The sequence below is a fragment of the Polychytrium aggregatum genome (genome assembly GCF_025602895.1).
Source record: "Polychytrium aggregatum strain JEL109 chromosome Unknown BJ171scaffold_24, whole genome shotgun sequence".
Lineage (NCBI taxonomy): Eukaryota > Fungi > Chytridiomycota > Chytridiomycetes > Polychytriales > Polychytrium > Polychytrium aggregatum.
In genome coordinates this window covers 111,081-132,892 of record NW_026516226.1, presented here as the reverse complement: position 1 = coordinate 132,892, position 21,812 = coordinate 111,081, and the positions used below count along the sequence as shown (strand labels likewise).

The 21,812-nt window shown below is 56.9% G+C and overlaps 5 protein-coding genes across 5 annotated transcripts; 2 read left to right on the top strand and 3 right to left on the bottom strand.

Moving 5' to 3' along the window:
* Positions 1-385: 385 nt before the first annotated feature.
* Positions 386-1,588, top strand: BJ171DRAFT_475793 (uncharacterized protein; the record flags this gene model as incomplete). The annotated part of the gene is made up of 1 exon (XM_053108798.1): positions 386-1,588. One exon carries the CDS (start codon positions 386-388, stop codon positions 1,586-1,588), a length of 1,203 nt encoding a protein of 400 aa, XP_052965513.1.
* Positions 1,589-1,892: 304 nt separating this feature from the next.
* Positions 1,893-8,401, bottom strand: BJ171DRAFT_509652 (Golgi CORVET complex core vacuolar protein 8-domain-containing protein). The gene is made up of 13 exons (XM_053111411.1): positions 8,354-8,401; positions 8,249-8,274; positions 7,867-8,121; positions 7,524-7,654; positions 7,093-7,365; positions 6,870-6,966; positions 6,483-6,757; positions 6,090-6,278; positions 5,793-5,934; positions 5,238-5,629; positions 4,248-5,109; positions 2,356-4,187; positions 1,893-2,217 (listed from the first exon to the last, which is right to left on the bottom strand). Coding segments are annotated over exons 1-13 (4,557 nt in total). The 5' UTR covers positions 8,356-8,401; the 3' UTR covers positions 1,893-2,136.
* A 1,250-nt stretch (positions 8,402-9,651) lies between these two features.
* BJ171DRAFT_623693 (uncharacterized protein) lies at positions 9,652-12,466 on the top strand (the record flags this gene model as incomplete). Its single annotated transcript, XM_053115464.1, has 5 exons — positions 9,652-10,581; positions 10,756-11,134; positions 11,320-11,628; positions 11,851-11,996; positions 12,155-12,466. The coding sequence occupies 5 exons, from the start codon at positions 9,652-9,654 to the stop codon at positions 12,275-12,277; spliced, it is 1,887 nt and encodes a 628-aa protein (XP_052965511.1). The 3' UTR covers positions 12,278-12,466.
* A 37-nt stretch (positions 12,467-12,503) lies between these two features.
* Positions 12,504-16,001, bottom strand: BJ171DRAFT_460272 (PRP1 splicing factor, N-terminal-domain-containing protein). Its single transcript, XM_053108436.1, has 2 exons — positions 15,940-16,001; positions 12,504-15,665 (listed from the first exon to the last, which is right to left on the bottom strand). The coding sequence occupies exon 2, from the start codon at positions 15,648-15,650 to the stop codon at positions 12,834-12,836; it is 2,817 nt and encodes a 938-aa protein (XP_052965510.1). The 5' UTR covers positions 15,651-15,665; positions 15,940-16,001; the 3' UTR covers positions 12,504-12,833.
* Positions 16,002-16,146: 145 nt separating this feature from the next.
* Positions 16,147-21,446, bottom strand: BJ171DRAFT_599996 (uncharacterized protein). Its single transcript, XM_053114972.1, has 6 exons — positions 21,357-21,446; positions 21,125-21,254; positions 20,798-20,928; positions 20,428-20,645; positions 19,656-20,250; positions 16,147-19,419 (listed from the first exon to the last, which is right to left on the bottom strand). Exons 1-6 carry the CDS (start codon positions 21,405-21,407, stop codon positions 16,351-16,353), a joined length of 4,194 nt encoding a protein of 1,397 aa, XP_052965509.1. The 5' UTR covers positions 21,408-21,446; the 3' UTR covers positions 16,147-16,350.
* Between the last annotated feature and the right edge of the window lie 366 nt (positions 21,447-21,812).

The window sequence follows — 21,812 nt, the reverse complement described above, 5'->3', positions numbered from 1 at the left end:
GCATCTCGCCGAATCAGGGCTCATTGCCAGAACAAACGTCACCGCTGTTGCGTGATTCCGCCGATTGTTTCTGCTCCAAGCGGTATTCCAATGCACCCTGCCACCCCGACGACCATTCCCCTCGCAGCCCGGTGACATATGGCCCGCTGGCAGTACTAGCTGACGAGGAGGGTGGCCTTTGGTCTACCTATTTGGTCTTCAGCAGCACTCTTCGCTTGGGGACTTGATGCGCCTGCGTCCCACCAGCATTGCCAGAAGCCACAGGAAACACCTCTGATACTGAACGTTGCCTTGGAGATAGCCGACAGTGCCAAAATCGTACCCACCGACATCGGCACCCCCGTTGAACCATCACCCCTACAAAGCGTTTCCATTCGCCGCCCGTATGCAAGCCCCCAGCGATCCGGCCAACTTTGGGGTCTTCACGTACTACCCGGACGACCAGGCCACTCCAGAGCGGTCAGAGTTCCAATGGTACTACACCGATCCGAGGCTGAAGCTGGATTGTCTCAGGCCCAGACGGACCCGGAATGCTGTCAACGGACGACACCAACCTTTGCTTCTGAGGCCTTCCGTCCAGACCTCAGCTGCTGCACCTCGGATCGGAGGCCGACTGATACCCCAGCACCACCACCAACAACAACAACAACACCAGCTCCATCAGCACATCGCCAGCAAGATCAAAGTCCACTCGTCCGTATGGCGAGACATTTCGCTGTCATCCCGTGCGGGATCGGCAGGGCCGGATGCAACTTCGTTGAAGAGCCTGTCGTCTCATTCACTCCTGGCGACCATACCGCCTGCATCAGCGCCCCAACCAGCGTCCTCTACGTACGAGCGGCTTCCTGAGATTTCCGACAAATCCCACCGTCGCAACGAGGCCGGTGTCGAAGCTTCGACCCCTACCCAAACCACATCGCGATCGCTGACCACGGCCGAGGCTCGCAGCGTGGGAATCGTGCTTCATTCCCACCCAGCCCGGGTGCCGCTCTTTGATCCTCACAAGAAGGACAGCACACATCGAGCCGGGATCCAACCCGAGAGTTCCAGGGCCGAGGTCTGCCCGCCAGATCCTCCCATGGGCTTGCTGTATACCCACGATGCCCATCGGCATATCCACAAAGACAAGAGCGCCCCCCTTTCGCTGTGGCATCTCGAGGCTCGCAAGATGTCCCAGCCCATGGTTCAGCTCCCGGCCCTCTATCCCGAGCGAAAGATCATCCCTGATCGATTGACCGTCACCCATGTCCCCGATAGTATCGTTGACGAGCTCACCAAGCCCGTTTCCTATCGTCCGGGCCCGTGGTCTGACGATGTGCCCGATGATCTGGATCTGAAGCTGGCGATATGCGAGCTCCGTCAGGAGGAGAGGACTTTCTTGACCGGCTTCAAGGACCTGATCGACAAGGAGGAGTTCAAGGAGGAGCGGGGCCGGTCTCTTCGTCGGAAGAAAGACCGGAGGCTACAGAAGAGCCTCCATGACAACGTTGTCAAGATTGCCATCTTTCGACACAAGGACGATTACAAGCACGCCTTCCACTTTGATCTGCAGCAGAAAGACTCGGGGCTGGATGGTCCGGCTCTGTGATGCAGCACCCACAACGACGAAGCGCGATGCTCTGTTTTTGGGGCCGACGGCCACGCATTTCTGGATTGTGAATACAAATGCCTCTTGAGCCTGGTCAAGTGGTGCCAAGTTGATCTTTACGAGCGATCATCGACTTGCACACAGTGGCCGCCTCCCCAGATCCGTAACTGTCGCGATGTCAAACTCGCCGGCCAGATACACCTTTGCTGACCGGGCACACCTTGATGAGCCCACGCGGATCCTCTTTCTTCTGATGATGGGCTGGAGATGCAAGTCCTCTGTCTTGTCTCCACGGGGCGGATGGTCATTGCGGATATGGGCAAGTGTGTATTTCCATTCCAAGAACAATAGGCGGGTGGTCTGCTGCGAAACAGGGTGTCCTATTCCATTTCGTTGCGCAGAAGGGGAGGAGCACAGTGGATCGTTCGATGGCTCCACATACGTGCATCGAAGCCGTCGGCTGCCATGCGCTTGAAGGCCAGGGCGGTCACTTTCAGCTTGTCCAGGGATGACCTTGGTCACGGACCAATAGGGCAACAATACCTTTATCACTGCTGACCAAAGATATTGGGCGACGCATTCATGAACTCTAGATACTGCTCCAGTCCCCGGGTAACAAGTAGGTTGTACTGCAAATCGACGGAGGCGCGAAACGGAGGGTCAGTCTAAACTCAGAACTCGATGGCTCTCCACCATCCTAATCCAGACACCGTCGGTTGACAGTTGTGCTAACCCCAAGTCAGACGAGTAACGTGAACACGGCTTACTTTTTGGGCAACCTGTTGTTCGGTAAGCTCATTGCGAGCTATGGCCCGTGGCTCGGACTGGCCGATGCCCAGTCTGTCCTTCTCGGAACACACCGGACAGACATCCTCGTTCTCTGGGAGACATCGGAGGTGTACTAGATGCTGGCAGGCAAACAGAGCCACGTCCGTCGCTTCGGATTTGATCTGCTCGATGGAGGAACTTGAGGTTGGAGGGGCCGTCGACCGCCGACACAGGTCGCACTGGCTTCCTCTTGGCGCCACTCCCGCACTTCGGGCTTTCAGGCTACTTTGCTTGAGGTAGTGGACATCGCGATCAAGAATGCTACTGGCCGCTCGAAAGGTCTCGATGTCGTATGAAACATACTGGATCATGGCCTTGATGATCGGATGGAAGTACACAAAGTTCCGCTGCGAGTACTCGGCCATGATTCGCCTAAGGATCGCTGGCGGCGACACGTCGCTCGAGAGCGTCGCAACAACCAGCTCCAGAGATTTGGAGAGGGCATCTGTTATCGGATGGGCGCCGTCCAAGTGCCGGCCCAGCGCTTGCTGACAGTCGGCGATCCGGGACAGGTAGCTGAACCAGGCGTTCTCCTTCTGGTGCTCCGTCATGAACTGGCGGTTAGCGGCGCACAGCCGGAATCCCATCTGGAGCGTGACGGCGATGCGGTCGAGCAGTCGGGCTTGTGTCTCTTGGTCCTGCAGACGCGATCCCGACGGTCCCCTTTTCACAAAGGCCACAAGAGTAGCCAGACTCTTTTCGAGCTCGGACTCGACAAGCTTGGTTGCTTCGTCAAGCTGTCCATGGTGCTCGTAAAGCCAGAGTGCAGCATCCAAAATGCCACCCGCGAGCGCCGTCGACAGCGCCGTGTCGTACGTGTAGTCCTTCGCTTCAAGACTCTGAAGTAAGGCCAGCAGCCTCGACGGCGCGAATTCACAGAGCCGTCGGATATACAAATCGTAGACAACCACGCTGATTCGGGACGGCGTCCGGACAAGAGGCACACCGAGCTGCTCCAGTCTCGACTCCTGCGCCTCGGCAAACTCCACCAGGGCCTTCATCAACTTGTACTGCTCCTGCGGCTTGGACGCGAGCTTCACAACCAGCTCCTCGACCTCCTCGGGCCAGTATTGATGCACGAGGCGGGCAGATCGCTCGGGCGAGATCTCGACCAGGGCGTCAAAGTGAGTCAAGACCGTTTGCTTGATGGTCCACTTCTGTTGCATCGTCAGCGTCGGCCTGCGTTGGTTCTCGGTCATCATGTCGTCAATGATCCGGAAGGTGTCCTGCTTGCGGGACTCATCGAGGAGGTAGCAGAGAACGACTTCGTCGTAGCGCTCCGATTGCTGGTAGATCTGCTCGCAAATCTGCCAGAACTCGCATTCTCGGTATTGCCGCAAGTAGTGCTCGAGCGGATGCTCGGTGGGTTGCCAGACTTCAAGCAGCGCCGCCAACGCTACTTCTTGCTGACGCTTGTAGCTTTCTGGCTTGTATGCCTGTGTCGGTGTCCTGGCCTGTGTCAACAGGGACGAGAAGATGCCGAGGAGATCGCGATCACTGGCTGCGATGGCTTCGTGATGCTCCCGATAAAACCGAGCCAGGAAGCAGCTGACGACGATGGTATTGACGTTGACTGGCTTCTGAAGCTGGATGTCGGTCAGAGCCGCAAAAACAGACTGTAGCGTCCGCTTGGTTTGCATCTCGACAACGGGATCGGGGTCCTGGGTCGTGCCTCTGAAGGCCTCGCCAAGCGCGCCCAGGAATCCCTCGGCATCCCAGCGGAGCAGTGATATGAGCTCGGCGTGGGTGTTTGCATTTGCATTTGCATTTGAATTTGCATTTGCATTTGCATTTGCATTTGCATTTGCATTTGCATTTGCATTTGCATTTGCTTGTGCGGGTCGCTGCTGTGCTTCGGCCTCAGGATTGGGAAAGAGGAATCCAAGGATGGTCTCGTGGGCGGTCCGGGCATTGTCTGCCGACAGCGGCACGCCCGTGGGGAACGACCGCCCTCCAAGGCTGTACGATATGAATACAAACAGATTGGCCAGGGTGCGCTCCCGTTCTTGCGTTGTCCATGCGTCGTGGTTTTCGCTCGAGAGAGCCTCGATCATGATGCGCAGCGGCGATTCGTAGTCGTTCATACCGGCGGTGTAGACATAGCCCAGCAGTAGATAGCGGCGGTGATCCTTTGCAGTCATGATGATCTGGTCCATATCCAGCGTAAGTGGATCCAGGTGAACAATCAAGGTCTCAAGGCGGTCGAGCCAGCCTTGGCGCGCAAAGATCTCGACCAGCTGCTTGCTGACCACTGGATCGAGGGACGCAGGGACATCGTCGTTGAGGATCTTGGGCTCGAGACACTCAAAGAAGACGGTATCTCGATCGGCTTCGTGAAATACTTCGTACAGTTGGCCGTAGATGAGCTCCTCGGCCCCATTTGTCTGACAGAGCTTGAAGGAATTTTCGCACAGTCCGCGATGGTACTTGGCATTGGCGGCTGCGTCCCCGAGATCCACCGCGAGCCCTTGGCGGACCCAGTCCCAAAGGACGTCCTGGACATATGTCCACACGGTAGCTTTGCGGCTGGACGAATCAAGCGGGAGGCCAAATGCAGATGCTTCGCCCGAGCTTTTGATGGTCTGGAAATTGATGGCCAGCTGGATAGCGTCCAGGAACTTGTCACAACGAGCCAGAGTTTCGAGCCTGTCCTTCCATGGGATGAGGCTACCTGCGTTCAGACCATTGCTTCCCTGTCCAATCGGTGCAGCCGTAACCGTGATTCTGTTTGTTAGTGCTCTGGCTCGACCACCTGACACAAGACACCGATCGGACCACGCATCCCAGGAGCGTCAGCACGTCGCAAGATGAGACCACCCACCAGAATGAACACGCGGCCTTTGTAGCTGCGGAAGCTGCCTGTGTATGACGAACCCGTCCTGCCGCTCTGCGGGTCTGCGCTGTGGTGGTGCGCATAGGGCTGCAGATGCTCTATGTTGGAGCGCTGGATGGTTTTGGTGTTGTAAACATCGACGATGAGCAGCCCCGTGGCCGTCAATAGGCCGAGCAGCTGCGAATTGATCCATTGGATGGCCACAAACTCATCGCCGCTAGGATTCTGCCACTCCTTCAGCACGTCGTACTCGATCTCGGCTGCGCTGGGCTTGGGGGCGGACAGCGATGAGCCCGATTTGGGAATCAGGGCCGCGCGAGCCCGTATGATGTACAAGTGTCCTCCAAAAGTGCAAGCCAAGGTGGGCTCGTGCGGCTTGGCTATTCATCATGGAGAGTGTGTATCGATGGTCAGAAGTAGCAAGAGGCGGCTCGGAGACACCTGCGCACTTCTTTCTACCTCGGCTTACTAAACTCAATTATGGGGATGTGCATCCCTCGATGGCTCAAAGTGAGTCTCTATGGCGAATGGACATATGCTCACCGTCGTCCTTCTCCTTCAGGGCAGGATACCAAGCAACGCATGAGTGCTTGGGGTGCGAGTCCGACTCATCCTTGCTGGGCGAGTGTGACCAGAGGATCCGGAACTCGGACTTGGGCTTGGGCTTGGTGCTGATGATGGCCATCTGGGACGCAGAAACAAATACACCGCCAAGGGCATCGTTAGAGACACGGCCGTTTCGGCTGTCCAGAGTCTTGTGCTTTGCCTTTGCTTTCAAATCGGCCGTCGTCGTCTCGGGCCGACATGCATTTGGTTGTAGCTGACGAGCTGCCCCATTACCTTGAACGGTGTGGTGAAGGCAATCAGTCCAAACTTGTCTGTGATATACTTGGTCCTGGTCATAGGCAGACCCGCCAAGGAATAGATGGTGGTCGAGCCAGGGACACCATCCGGCCTTCCGTGCAGCCGCGTGGATGTAACTGTGTTGATGAGCAGCACTCGCGTGATAGAATGCAGAAACACTGAGCCCTGTTCCGACATTGCAGCAACGGAGTTGGGTGAATCAGCACAAGCCCTGTGGCCTACTAGTCACGTATCGATTGACTGGATCCGGTCGATGTGCAGAGCATTCACAGTTGTCCCATAGATTCATCCATCCATCACTCGTCGCAGCATCTATAGCTGATCACAATCTCGAGCAGAGGATCTACCCGCTCGTCACAGGGCCCTTACCTGATAGTCGGCGCTGATCAAATCCCATTTTCCATTCACAAACGTGACGCTGGTCACGGCGGAGCCCTCGACATGGCCGTCTCGCCGGCCGCTAGCCGGGACGCTTCCAGAGGCCACGAGGGCAGCGGCATCTTGTCTAGTGATGGGTGTAATCGTCCTCAAGACCGTCATTTTAGGCAGCGCCCATACGATGATGTACCCGTGTTGATAGCCGACGGCAAGATGGAGATGGTCGGTGCTGAAGCCAAGAGCTGTCACAGCCCCGTAGTCGCCAGCTGGGGATCAACAGAGATCGGGTTGATTTCAACATACACATCAGATAAGGGGGCACGGGCCGACCGGGACCATACTTTCCATGAGGTGCATATCCTGCCGTGACTGGCATACCGTGAGTAGGATCTTCCAGAATTCCCTGGAGCACTTGGTTGAAGTCGAAGAGGAGAACTTTGGCACGTGAGGTTCCTACAGCGAATCCTCCAGCAACCTATCGGCGGTCGGGCACGGTTAGAGCAAGAAGTGGCTGATGTTCTCCTCCGTATGTCGCGCATTCATAAATCCATCCAAGCCAGCGAGCTTGCCATGGCTTGCGGAGGTGTGCGATGATGCTTACTGCAAATGAGGTCATTGCCCCATGATTCGATAATGAGTCCAGCAGCTGACTCGATATCTTGGATAAGAACGTCCACCGGCAAGAGTCGTGCGGACCCGGCGATATTTGAATCGACCTCTGGCCCAGCGTTGGCTGGCTCTCTTGGGATATGAAGGACGGCAGCGAGGTGACGGATGGGAGGGACGCAAACGACGATATCGACAAGCGGTTCGCGGCCTTTGAGTGGGCAGCCAAAGGAGTGAGCATCCCACTGGTCGTGCCTCCTTCGCTCTCCTGTTCGAGGACATGGCGCTCGCGGTCAGATTAGAGGGTTTCGAATGAAGCCCCAGGGCTATCGCAGGGCTGTGGCTATTGGACTGTGGCTATTGGGTAGTGCCATGCATTGCAGCTATATGCTGCAACATGGGAGTCCAAGAGGCAGCAACATTTACCGTCACAATCAAGCCAGAGGTTCCCGAGTCGGAGAGCTCCATTGGAATGTCGAAAGATGCCTCAGCAAGATCGTCGCTATCGTCTTCGTCGTTCACGGACATCATGATGTGCTCCAGGGTTAGGTTCGCAGCTAAGGGTGGGAGGGTTATGTCAGTGCCGCAACGAGTCCGCATAGGCCCCTGGTATTGAGACTCCAGAGCGATGTCGGCTCTGCCCAACAGAGCACCGTTCCAGCCTTTGCAACCTGGAGAGCAGCTCGCTTCCTCTCCGTTCAGAGACTCGAGTCGATAGCTGAAACAACAAGACACATCTGGCGGCATGGTTTCAGCTCTGAGGCATTACCGTTGGCACCGACGAATTGCTCATAGAGCGCGCATTCCTGATCGATCTTGTCGAGCAAGAGGCGGGTCTTTTGCCTCCGGAATGAGCCAAGTTCGCTTTCGTCGGCGTCGAGATGCCGCAGGAGTTGGCTCTTGAGCCATTCGAGGTTGTCGATGGCGGATCGGATGGTGTTCTGACCAGTGTTGACCAAGTCCAGCTCGGGAATGACCGAATTGGCAAAGCGAGACTCGATCGTTGCCAGGGAAAGCAGGCTCGCTGAGAATGCATCGGGGATGGTGTGAGTGAGCGAGCCAGACACTCGTGCAAAACAGGCGGTCGCTGCGACCCATGTAAAGCGGGAGGGAGAGGGAGCTGCCAGCACTCGATATCTATATATATATACCCTGGTCATTGGTCGTGGCGGCGAACCTGCAGGCCAGAGCAAAGGGAAGCAAGTCAGTCAACCGGATGCAGGTTTGTCCGTGGCGGCAGACGGCGAGGTGCTCACATCGTGGCGATGAAGATCGCGGGCAAGGAGAAGCAGGCCCTGGCCGAGGGCGGCCTGGTTTTGAGGACGGACGCCAAGCCCGGCCCAAGGCGCCGTGGGAGCGAGCAGCCCTGGTGGATCTTTGCACCAGCAGCAGCAGCAACGATGGACAGGTGTATCCAGGACTCAGAAACTAGCACCATGCCTGGCTCAAAACAGGGAGCGCTGCATCTTCAACATGCTCAGTGCTCAATGCTCAATGCTCAATGCTCAATGCTCAATGCTCAATGCTCAATGCTCAATGCTCGAGCAGCGCCGGATGCTTGGGCATTGCCAGCAGCGACGCTGCCCATACAGAGTGTGGCCGATCTTTGCCTGGTCGCACAGCGTCTATCGCACTATCGACACTGCATCTGCGCCGGCGCTGTTTGTCTATCTCTCTGCCCAATGGCATCGGCGTGCGGGCCTCGATTGTTCTCTGTTTCTGATTACACCACAGCCGACTAATCAAGTAACCAACCAAACAGCAAACTTATCAGCCAGCCAACCGACCAAACGACTCACCAGCCAATACTTGCTCTTCCCGGTCATTTCCTCGGCGTCGGTGTTGGTCGAGCCTTCTCGCCTGCATTCCTGCTTCCCCAGAACCTCCTCTGTTTGCCTGTCGTCCCCGTTGCTCTCTGGCTGTTCTCTGGCTGTTCTCTGGCTGTTTTCCCGCTCTTCGCTGGGTGCCTTCTCGCCCTCCTCCCGCTGCCCTCTCGTCGCTCTCTCGCAGTCCTCGCTTCCCACCCCCCTGTTGCCCGCGAGACTACTTGACCCGTACAGCCCATCCTTCATCGCCGAGTCCTTCGCCTTCTACCCCGGCAAATCCCGCTCTCGTCTGCTCCTCCGGCGCTCCTCTCTCCCATCAATCCATTGAATCCCACCAGCGTGTTTCGCCTGCGGATCCGATTGCTCGACTGCTTGGTGTTGAGTCGCTCCTGCCTGTCGTCTTCCATCTGTCAACTGGCTCCCCTCCTCTCCCTTACCTTCCTGTCTTTTCGTCCGCCGCTTGCCCTCGTTGCTTGCGTTTCGCTGCTGCATCCTACTTCCATTGCTCGCCTTTGTCCGCCCTCACCCCATCACGCCTTTATCGTCGTCCGCCTCGCCGCTCCCCTGGCACCACCCCCTTTGCTCCAGCCCCTGGGTCACGCCCTCAAGTCCGTCCAACACGTCGCTTTCCCAGGCAACCGCCAAGTACTCGCTTGTGCCCCTGACCTTCCAGCACTGCCTGTCCAGGCGACGTTCCTCAACCGCCTCAGATATACGGTCGCTTTATTATGCATTCGCTCTGGCACACCCACTCCACCAATTTCGACCTGAAGCCGGAACGACTCCTTTCACCTTCGCCCCATCCCATCACCCAGAGCGCCCAGCACTCTCCCATCTTCTCGCTCACCTCTCCATCGGGACAAGTACCTCCGTCGCCGATCGATGGCTCTGTTATCGAGGCCTTTGACATCCTGGATCTCAACAACAACTTCAACCCCGATCTTGTTTCCACCGATACCATCGTCGAGCCATCCTCCATGCCGCCCCAGATCATCGTGACGGCTTCGGACGACCCCAAGGGGAACGCTTCTCGCTTTCGCCAGCGCGCCATGAGCGAGATGCAGTGTGCACCGGCCATCATCGAGTCGCTATTGCCAAACAGCCTCTCGAGCATCGGTCCCCTCTCGCCTCAGCCTTATTCGCTGCAAAACGCAACCATGGACTTTTATGCAAAGGAGTTTTTCGAAATCCTCAACCAAGACCCATGGGGAAAGCCATCAGAAACCCCGACTGTCTCCAGCGCCCCCGGTCTCTTCAACCCTCCCAACCCTCCCAGAAACGAAAGCTCCAACGACACCATCAACATGGAATGCGACTCGGGTCAACAGCAAATCCTTGCTCTAGCCAAGTCTGGGTTCCTCGATCCTTCCACCTCCCGGGCTGCAAGTGTGCCGTCAAGCGCCAACGCCATCAACGCCGTCAACTCCTCTTCGCTCCTGATGCTGCCCGGCTCCGTAACCAGCTTGGACCAAATCCCGGACCAGTATGTATTCCCCCAGAGCACCTCAGGTGGCCAGGCCGATATTTCGCCACAGAATCTGCGTCTCTCCAGCCTCAGCCCGAACCCGATCATGACAAACGGCCTGCTCCCGTCGCCGGGCCTGGATCCGTTGCCCATGGCCAGCAGTACTCACGAGCTCGCGTTCGCTCACCGGGCTGTGAGTCCTTTCCAAGGCATCTCTTCCCCTCTCCAGCAGTTTACCCCATCGCTGGGACCGACTCCATCAATCGTATCGGCTGCGTCGTCCGTTCAAAAATTATACACCGACGCCAGGCAGAATGCAAATGCGGGTCGAGACACTCCCCTGCCTGGCTCACTCCTCGCCCAACAGAGCTCGCTCGCGAACAACTTTTGTGCCAGCGACTCGATTCTGTTTCAAGCTGTCTCGCCTGACTTGGGCTCGAGCACACCCACGATCGATACGTTGCAAGCTCCTTTGCACTTGCGAGCCCTCAGCAACCCGCCTACCTCTGCGCCCGCACTCTCGGAGCTTAACTTGCATCAACAGTCGCCACTTCTCGCCCGGTCGCCTCACACTCCGCGAACATCGCGAGTGATCAGCTTCGGACCTTACGGCGTGGCCTCGCAGGCATATGCGGCATTCTCTCCCTACACAAACGCCATCACCTGGCCATGCCAAGTCCTTGGCTGCAATCGCACATTTGTGTCAAATGCACAGAGAAGAAAGCACTATGCGACCGATCACTGTGGTGAGTTTGCGACCTGGTCGAGTCGGTCGCACAGTTGCGACCTGGCTGTCTCCCGGCATTGTTGAGAGGCTATGGGACTGGGCCCACTATAGGAATTTCAGCGGCCAGCGCTGCAGACTGCTCGATCCGTCTCGCCATTGTGCATTTGTATTTCTTTCTGACTTGTGTGCAATCTGCCCTCCCAGACGATGTCAAGCTACTCCATCCACCCTCCCCATACTCAATGTCGCTAGCTACCTCTCCGACCAACTACTATGGTTTGAGCTTGTCTCCGAGCCCGATTTATGCCGATCCTCGCAAGTCTCACACGCCACCGCCCATCATCGGATTTTCCCAGGACGATCTGGCCACCGGCTTTGACAGGATGACCAACCTCGACCGAGACCCTTCGCCGGCCCAAAACCAGAAAGGTCGCTTTGTCTGTCCCATCCAAGGCTGCGATCGGGCATTCACCCGTAACGGCAATCTCCAGGCCCATATCGACTCGCATGAAGGTAGGAGGCTGGCCGTGTCTGCGCCGAGCCAGGTGTTTTGCGCGCCTGGATGTGCCGAATATCAAGCGACCCGCGCTGTCACTCAAATGGCACCTGGCCGATTAGTTCCTGGTATCGCACTCTCGACTGGCATCACAGTCTCGCTAACTGAGGTTTCTTCTGTTTCTTTCCCTCTGGAACCGCCGTCTCTTCGCCCAACTCACCGGCCACTCGGCACTCCAGGGGTCAAGCGGTACTCGTGCCCACATGCCAACTGCACCTCGTCGTTCGTTCGGCACAATGACATGAAGCGGCACCTGCGCGGCCACTTTACGAGCGACGAAAGTCTCTTCAAGTGCGACCAGTGCGGGTCAAGCTTCCATCGGAGGGTGGGTGCTCGTGTCTCGTTTGTCTTGGGTGATGACGCTCTCACTTTCGTGCTCGTTTGTTGTAGATTGCGCGATGACCGGGCCTGGAGGTGTGGCGGCAAGGAAGCAGCTGTCGCCATGCTGACCTTTGCACATTGCCGTGTCTGGTTCTCTTTCAGGATGCGGTAGTTCGTCATCAAAAGTTCAATTGCCATGGCAGACCCCGGAATATCAAGAGTTCGTCGCCAGCTCCTAACGATCCCGAAATGCTATCAGAAATGGTCACCGACGACAAGCTCTGACCCATGGCGTCGATGCACCCGTCTCAGAGAGCTCCTCCGGTTGACGCAATCTTTATGACCCAGCCGCCGTGGCAGCTGAGCAAAGCTGTGTCGAACTCTGCATGAAATCATGACCGGCTCAATCGGCTTTGGTCGTCTTAGCATTTCGCCCCGTGCCCACCATTTCACACCCGTCGCCATCGCTCAATACACTGATTTAGAGAAGCGAGCCAGCCCCACGCAAAAATTGACAGGCGACACGTACGAGATGTCCTTTGGCGCCACTTTGTTTGATATTTCGAGTTATTGCTCTCGACGCATATCTGTGGTCGATCACAGGCATGCTCTTTTCTCGATAACTAGCCATGGAGGGCAAAGGGCGATGCTTGTCGGCCACATCGACAGCGCAGGTTCTTTGACACACATTGTGGGAAAAGTGGCTGCAGTGGCGGTTATTGTTATGTGGAGGACATGCGCGTTCAACAACCAGAAGAAACCGTCGTCTCGTTTATTCTGTGTTCCATTCTGTCTCGCCTCGTCTTTCTCCGTTCCATACTGTTGTGGTCTCGAATACGGACTAGATGGTATTGTTGAGCTGCCCAGTCACCAGCTTCAAGATTTCCTCGGTGCTTTTGCCTGCGTTGGCCATGTCCTTGGCGACGGCGGCCCATCGTTCGCCGTGCCTGGGCTCGGCAGCAACACACTGCGCGATCACATTCCTTTGCGTAGTCTCATCGCCATGCATCAGCTCAAACTTGAGCCACCATGCCCACGAGTCTCCGAGATCTGCGTTGATTTTCACAGAGCGACCAAACCAGTTCCGCGCTTTGTCGACCTTGCGCTCGGCCCAGAACAGGCGCGCGACAGTGACGACGACCAATGGGTCGTTCTCGCATTTCTTGAGGGCGTCCGCACTTCGGGCCTTCCGCTGAGGTCGGCTTTCCATCAGAATGGCCTCGGCCCAGAGCAGACCCGAGCTTGGGCACTCTTGCAGACCCTTGGCCATCAGGGCCTTGGCCATGGGTTGGTTGTTGCCTCGGAGCTCCAGGCGAACGGCCTCTGTCCACAGCTCGGGCTGCTTTGGGGACATCAGCCGGGCTCGCTCGAGGATGGCTCTGGCCCTCATTAGGGTTCCAGACTGCTCCTCAAGGCGCGACGACAAGATCCAGAGGGACACCGATTTGGGGCAGGTCTTTGTAGCCTTGAGATAGGTTTCCTGTGCGGCCTTGGCATCGCCGAGCTCGCCAGATTGGATCTGGCCTTTGATCATCCACAGCTTTGCGTATTCGGGCGCCTGCGACTCCTTTGCAAATCGATCGATGGCATCGTCCAACAGCTCTAGGGCTCGTTGAGGATTGCTGAGTTGGCGCTCGAGGACGGCGCTCTTCATCCAAACGCGAATGGTGCTGGCCTCGTTTCGGGCGCGTTCAAGAAGGGCTCGTGCGCGGTCGAATGATTTGGTTTCGACCTCGAGTTTCACGGCCGCCAGCCAGATCTGCTCGTTGTTGGGATTGGCGGCAAAGGCAGCAGCAAGGATGCTCTGGGCGGCTGAGATATCGCCAGCCAGCCACTTTTCCTTGGCACGCATGAGCCACAGCATCTCGGCTTGCGGGCAGTGCTGCACAGCACGCTCGAGGATCTGGTCGAGAGACTCGCGGGTGCCATGCGACTTTTCCAGAAAGGCGGCCCGTCGCCAGACAGATTTCTTGAACGGGAAGAGCTCCAAGCTGTAGGCGTAGATGGCTCGTGCCGTGTGGATGGCTTCGTGCGCAATGCAGCTCTCGGCGTCGCGCATCCAGATCTTTTTCTTGGGCTCGTCGTCGCCCAGGTCTAGGCCGATCGTGGCGCGGATGATGGCCTGGCAGGTGATGATGCAGCCGGATTTTTCGTTCTGCTCGGCTTCTTTGATCCACTGGTCGCGATCGAGACCTGAGCCCTTTTGTCGCAGCACGTTGACACCATTGTTGATGATCATGGTGACTCGTTCGTTGTTGCCCTGCTGCTCCTCGAGATTGGCGGCGGCAATCCAGATCTCGTGGCTGGTTGGATTGGCTTTACGGGCGTCGTTCAAGACTTTCTGTGCTTTCTGGTAAGATTCGAGGCGGGCCAGCGCCAGCCACAACTCCACCGAGAGGGGCACACATTCCACGGCCCGCGAGAGCAGGATGCGCGCGTCTTCAGGATCTTCCTCCAGGTTTACGGCCGCCTTCCAGAGCTTGACCGAGTTGGGAATGAACTCGAGGGCACGGCGCAGCACACGCTTCTGGGCCTTGGCGTCGGTCTCGAGCTGCATGGCACGGAGCCAGATCTTGACGCTCTGGGGGACATGGCGGACACTTGAGGCTAGGATGACCTTGGCATTCTCGGGAGTATTGAGGCGTGCAGACTCGAGCCACACGTCTTCGCTCTTGGGGCACTCTTGACAGCCTTTTGCGATGACCTCGCGTGCGGTGACAATCTTTCCAGCGACCTCTTCGAGACGAGCGGCGGCAATCCAACCGGGGGCATGCTTGGGATTGGTGACGGTGACGGATTTGAGGAGGGTGCGGGCCTTCTTGATGTCCGAGATTTCCGCATCGGACTTGACAACGATCGAGTTGAGATCGGTAAGATATCCCTTTGGATCGACGGTACTCTGACCGCTGACCGAGTCCGAGATCTGATCGAGCTTGAGTCCGAGAACAGTTCCACGAGCCTTGCCGAACTGCTGAAAGTCGGTGGACTCGGTGCCGGCCGGTGTGGCCGTCCCGAGTGCCGGCGTGGCCATGCCGCTGATGTGGACGTCGAGTGAGGTGGCATAGCCGGCGTCTTTCTGGGCTGACAGCAAGACAGAGTCTGGGACCGGGGTAAACTTTTCCGATCGGTTGCTGGCGCTGTTCTTCTTGGTGCGCTTTCGAACCATATCGCCGACCTCGGGGATCGACGCCCACTCTTCGTTTGAAACAATCGACAGCCCACGCTTGAGATCAGCAAACTGCTGCTGGATCTTGGGTCGCTCCTTTCGGTACTTTTCGAGCTCCTCGCGCTCCCGAGCCTCACGGCGGATGCGCCGACGATCGTCCATCTTTCGATCGACCTCTTCGTATATCCGATCGGCTTCCTCGTCGTCGGCTTCGTACGGCGCCGTGGCGAACAGACCCGTTTCGTTGTCGGGATCCTGGTACTGCTCGCCGTCATCGTCGTCCTCTCCGCGGGCCTTGGCGGCCTGAGCGGCGGCCGTGGCCTTGGCGATCGCCGCCTCGATCGCACTCGCATCATCGGGCGTCTCTCTGGCGGGGCCAATATCGGAGCGGGTTGTGAATCCTGTTGCACCACGGCCAAGACCAGCAATGTAGTTTGGAGGTGCTGGCCTGCTCATAAAGTCAGGCACAGCCAGTGCCTTGTATTGGTACATGGCTCAACAAGATACCTGTGAAGCCAGCAAGAGGGAGGATGGCGTCAGCCCAGGAGACCAGCTCAAGCGACAAAAAAAACAGCTGCATGGGCTCAATGAGGAGCATTGATGGCAGGGGCAATGACCAGGACAAGAAAAGATGCGATGCTTTGGCTGGCCGATCGGATCCGGGCGGATTCGTATCGATGCCGGGGTCGCGCAGATGAGCAGGTGCGAGCGATCGCTTCACAGATCTGTCTGCTGATCTGTCTGTCGATTTTTCTGCATTGCTCTTGGCCAGGGAACATACCGTGGACTGGATACGATGCGATGTGATGCGATGTGATGTGATGCGATGCGGCGGCGGCGGCTCGCTGCTGGTCTGGGAGATTGGTTCGGCGAGCGGGCTGTTTTGGAGGAGCAGCGACAGACCACGTGATCTAGAGACACGTGATTGTGGTGTGACCAGAGGTGTCACGGGCATCACGGGTGTCTGGGCCGATCGATCGGATGAGTGCCTGGGTGGCCAGCGTTGGCGATGCTGTCCACACGCATGGCTATATTTCCAGCATCTCTGAGTATATGTTTGTGGAACAGTGATTGCGAACGATGGCTCGAAAAACAGCGCAAGTCGACACACAGACGACTCTCAATTCAACGGATTTGCGAATCGGACTCGGGACAAAGAGAGTACATTGGTCGCCGGACATTGGGAGCGCCCTCACCACCATGTTCCCGCCTTCCTCTGTTTGGATATGCCAAGCTCCCTCTCCAAACCGGTAGCGGTGTCCCTCCACTGCTCGACCTGCTGTCGGAGAGCACTAACTTCGTTCTGTAGCTCCAGTTTGAGCGCTTGGGCCTCCGAATCTTGTGACGATATCTTCTGGAGCCTCTCGGTGAGACGAGCGATCTCGTCTTGGTACTGGGCTTGCTGCATCTGTGAGTCTGCCTTGAAGGCCTCCAGATCGACGAGCTTGCCTCTTAGTTCATCAATCTCCTGGCCACACGACGAGTGAGTGGTTTTGAGGCTGTCGTACTCGCTGGACATGCGATCAAGTCTGGAGGCCGAACTGGCCATCAATTGGTTCAGAAGCTCGGTAGTCTTGGCCGTGACCTGTAATTGCAGTGCAGCCTGCTCCAGTTGGGCCTCCAAGGCAGAAATTCGGAGCTGAGATGCGCCTATAGACGTTTGAGCCTTCTCCTCGCACCGGCGGACTTCCAGCTTGAGGTCAGCGATCTGGATGGAGAGATGGTCCTTTTCCTCGCTGAGGGACTGCATCGTCTGCTCGCGAGCCTCGGCGTTACTTTGTGCCAACTCAATCTGTTTCTGGTGCTCGATGCACAGTCGTTGCGACTCGGAGAGCTCCTGACCAAGAGCTTCGATTTCGAGCTTGCTTCTGGACTGACTGGTCTCAAGCTCGTGGATAAGCTCGGCAACTCTGCATGACTCACGCTCGACTTGCAGCTGGAGTTCCAGGCTTCGATCAATCGCCTCGCTATCTGTCTGGGTTTGAGTATCCACTGCTTCTGGGGCGTCTTGCAGACTATGGATGCTCTCGTGAGCAACTTGCAGCTCTTTCGTCAGCTGGTCGATGCGATCTTGTAGCTCTGCAATACGTTGTTCTCGGGCGAGCAAATCAGTCATCAAGCTGGACTGTTTGCCCTGAAGTCTCGAGAGATCGTCGCTTGCCTGGCTGGCTTGTTGCCGCGTCTCTTCAAGCCGATTCAGGTGGCCGGAAAGCTCACGAGCGTGCTCCTCCCGTTCAGCGGCCGCCGATTCGATCTCAAGTTCAAGCTTGCGGTTTGCCGCTTGCAACTCGTCGATCCGGACCTCGAGGTCCAGCTTGATGGAGACCATTTCTTGGTTCATGCGTTGCAGTTCCTGCGTTCGTTCCTCCATGGCCGCCAGATCGCTGGCCATGATTTCAAGGCGGTGCTTCAGATCGTCCGCCTCTGCTGCCCGTTCGGCGTTCGCATCAGCCAAAAGCAGCCTGGCCTCGTAGGACACGATCTGTTCCTGGGACACGATCGACAGCTCCGTTATCACCTTGACCTTTTCTTCCAGAAGCAGCTCCTTTTCTCTCCACTCGGAGGCGTTTTTGTTGTTGAAATCTTGCAGCTCTTGTACAAGCAGCTCTTTCAACTCCAAATCGGATCGCATGTCTTCCTCGACCTGAGCTTTCTCAGCAATGTTCGATTCCAGCTGCGCGATATGTTGCTGAAGCTGGCTCTTGACTTGTTTCTCTTCCTCGATCTCGGCTTTCAGCTTGAGAGTCACTTGCTCAAGAGTTTCAAGCGCCTCTTGCGCTTGTCTTTGCATCTGCGTGATTTGCTGTAGCTCGCTGCTGTGCTGGTTCTGCAGAGCTGATATCTCATTTTGATGCTCAATGCTGATACCGTCGTTGTGCTTTTGGTGCGCATCTTGCAGTGCGTCAAGATCAGCTTGATGCTCCTGCTTCAGCGCAGCAATGCTAGCGGCATTGGCTTGCAACATCTGCTGGCGAAGTTGCTCCTCTACGACTTCGGGGCGGACGCAGCACTGATGCAGTTGGGCGAGCTCGTCGTGGGCGATTTTCAACTGGTGGAACTCGATCTCGACAGTAACCAGCCGTTCGACCTCGCACTCTCTATCCCTGAGCAGGGCTTTGAGCCCCGAGCAATAACTGTCATCCTGAGCACTTCGAATTTGCAGCATTTGATGCTCCTCTGCGATGCGCTCAATGTCGTGGGTGAGTTTGGCGAGCTCGGCTTCCAGGGCCATCTTGTCGTCTTCGAGTGCTGAAAGCGCTTGCTGATGCTTGTGGATGGTGTCAGCGAGCTCGGCCTTCACTTGCCCGTTTTCGGAAGAGAGAGCCTCGATTCGTTGTGCACAAGACTCGCGCAGCTCTGTCTGGAGATCGAGGTCGCTTTGGATCTGCGAGCAGATTGATTGGCTCTCACGAATGTCCTTGAGGGCGGCCTGGAGCTCGTCGGTCAATGTCGAGATGGACTGACGCTCTTCCTCCAGGGCCTTTGCCAGCGACACGTTTTCGGTTGTGAGGGATGAAATCTGGTCTCCGAGTCTCTTGATGTACGATCTGTGGTCCTCTTCTACTTGAGTCATCTGGTCCCGCAACTCGCGGATACTCTGTAGCTCGCTGTGCATGGCCTCGTGAGCGACTTTGGCGTCGGCGAGTTTGATCGTCATGATCTCGACGGACTTGTTTGCCAGCTCCAGGTTGCATGCATGGGCGGCAACGAGGTCGTTGGCCAAGGTCCTTTCTTGTTCGGCGGTTTCCAGCTGCGACTGAACTTGGGCAAGACTCGTCTCGACTGCCGCCTTCTCAGCCCGGACTATCGCAAGCTGCTCCTCAATATCGGCGATGTTCTTGGTCTTGGTTTCCAGTTCAAGAGTTATTCGCTCGATCTCGAGTTCCGAGTCTGATTTGCTCTTATTCGAGCGCTGGAGTTCTTCGCTAGCTGCGGTCAACTCTGCCTCCTTCTGGGTCAGAGTCTTCTCGATCAATAGACATTGGGCCCTGATCGCACCGATCTCTTCTAGATGCTTCTCGACTGCCGCGGCCATTTCGTCTCGCTCTGTTTTGGCCTTGTTGAGTTCCGCGATGGCTTCAGTCTTTTCTTTTCGAGCAAGTGCAAGTTCACCATGAGAAGACACCATGGCGGAGTCGATGATGGTGAGCTTTTCGTCAAACTCCTTGGTCTTCTCTTCCAGAAGCTTGTAGGCCTTGATCGCCTCGCTTTCGCTGGCAGACACCTCAAGGCGTTTGTTTTCAATCTCAAGGACCGCAACCTAAAGATCAAACATGCGCACGGGGTGGCGACGTGCATCGTGAGTACGTTAGTTCGGGCCTGGGCGAAAGCCTGTGTGTCATCCAGCGACGAGAAGCATATCCAAAAACTCGACGACAAGCAGCACCATAATATCCAAAGACTCGGCGATGTGCGGCACTCTCAGAGACTCGATGGCGGATGGCGTGTCCAAATCTGCAGTGTTCCGTGAGCGCAGAGGGTTGCAGCAGGACCTACCTTTTCTTTTAGCCCCTCGCATTTGGTTTTCCACTCAGCGATGATGCCAGCGGAGTTGATGAACTCGTCCGACACACCGTCGCCTTTCATTCTGCCCTCAAGGATCGCAATTTGGTGAGTCAGTGTCGTGTACAGCCGCTTGATGTTCTGCTCGTTCTGCTTGGCAAGCGTGAGAGAGTCGGCCATCTTGGCCTTTTCTTTCTCCAAGGCCCGGATCTCACCCTTCAGCCCTACAGAATCCTTCTCCATGCTCTGAAGCAGCATGGCGCTCTTGCATTGCTGCTCGACAAGGATGGTCTTCTCGCTTTGCAGCAACTCTAGCCGCTCAAGGCTGGCAGTCAATTCCTTCTGCAGCCGCATCTCCTTCTCACGCATCGCTTTCAGCTGCGGCTCAAACTCGGCGGGAGGAAGGACAGCCCCGAATTTGCTTTTGGAAATTGTCCCCGTTTTGAGCTGGACGATTTGGTTGGAGAGCTGACTGACTCGAGCCTCGAGCTCTGTTCTGCGAGCCTTTTCTTTGTCCTTGCGATTGCGCAGCATATCGAGCTTGCCCTGTGTGTCCTTTGGAACGGGTTCGCCGCTCGGGAAAACGATGCTGAACGTTCCGGATGTGGCCGAAGCAGGTCAGGGTTAATCCATGTTCGCGGAAGCTGCTTGTAGTCGATAGTCGTATGGCGTGGGATGTAACGGACTCGAGCCTAGTGCTTGAAGTGACCCACAACATGCATGCATTTGATCTGCAGAAGACCGGTCGCGGGATGTGCGCACTCACTGCTCAAGCGCGGTAATGTAGTCAAGTGACTCTTCGAGCAAGTTCTTGAAGCGCTCGGCCTTCTGTGCATTCGTAGCGTCGGAGTGCTGGTGAATGTTTTCTTCTTCAGAGTCTGGCGGACTCTGGTAGGTAAAGCTCGGGATTTTTGCGCGCTCGTGGCGGTGCGGGTTGTGTTGCCGGAAGGTTCGGGGTGGCTCCTCTGGCGGACGTGCGGATCTCTGGAGATGAGGTGCCGATGGAGTAACGACATGCGAATGGCAGAATGGAAATGGCGAACGAGCCATCGTCAGCCACGGGCAAAGTGCTTGTGGGACCGCTGAGTGGGCTGGGTCCTGCAATGTCTGTTGAGAGCCAAGCCCAGCGAACTCACCTCGAGCGTAGAGTGACCCGACTCTCTCTGCAACGAGCAGAGCAGTGGCTTGAGATCATCGATCCGTTTGCAGTAGTTTCCGATGACCTTGATGATTTCGTAGCCATACATTTCAAACTTGTATTGGGCATCTGGTCACAGCATCAAAAACGAGTAGGTGAGATTTGCAGTTGCGGCAAGCCCGCGTGGGGCCGTGATTCGCCATGGAGTTCTCTGTAGCCCCACCGATGATCTCGGAGAGGGGAAGGAGACACATCCCGGGCACGGTGCCTTGCCCGACAGAGTGGCTCTGGCATGATGCTGTAGGACATCGAACAACTTGCTTACCATACGCGTCCTTGGTGTCAGATTTCTGGGCGTGGGAGCCGCCCGAGCGCAAAGCCGAGCGCCTGATATTCGTTTCGGTAATCATCTTATTCTCCAGGTTCTTCAGCTGACTTCTCATATGTTCCTCATCCTGGATGCACGGCACAGCGCAAACGCCCATCAGCTCGCCTGAGAAACTGGCTGATCGGGTTCCCACGAGACTGCCAGGGCCGCTGCCCATGCCTCGCCTTACCTTGAGGAATCCGTGCAGATCCACCCTGCACTGTGCGGCTGTTTGGGACATGGACACTGAGTAACGAACGAACAGCAAGATTGATGTGGGTCGTGCGATAGCCGGGGCCAGCGGCACCAGGCCAGAGCGGCGCCTTATATGGGCTCTCTATGGTCGGAGGTTGCTGCCGAATGTCCTGCCTTGCGGACAATGGCGGTGGTTTGCATCGGCTCAGCCCATGCTCCGTCCGGCCGCCCTGTCCTCGCGGACGATGCTTTGCATTCGTCGGGACCACTGAGTCGACTGAATTCGCTGGCTCAAGCCCGATTGGATCTGCTGATTCGGTTGTCGCTGGGCACCGATCTGCGTGCCAGGCACCAGTCGGCCCGGGTTGTTGCTGCCCAACAATCCCCCCATGCGCTTGGACCAGGGGGCCGACGACTCCCGGATCATGTTGCCACCGTCTCCGCCGATTGT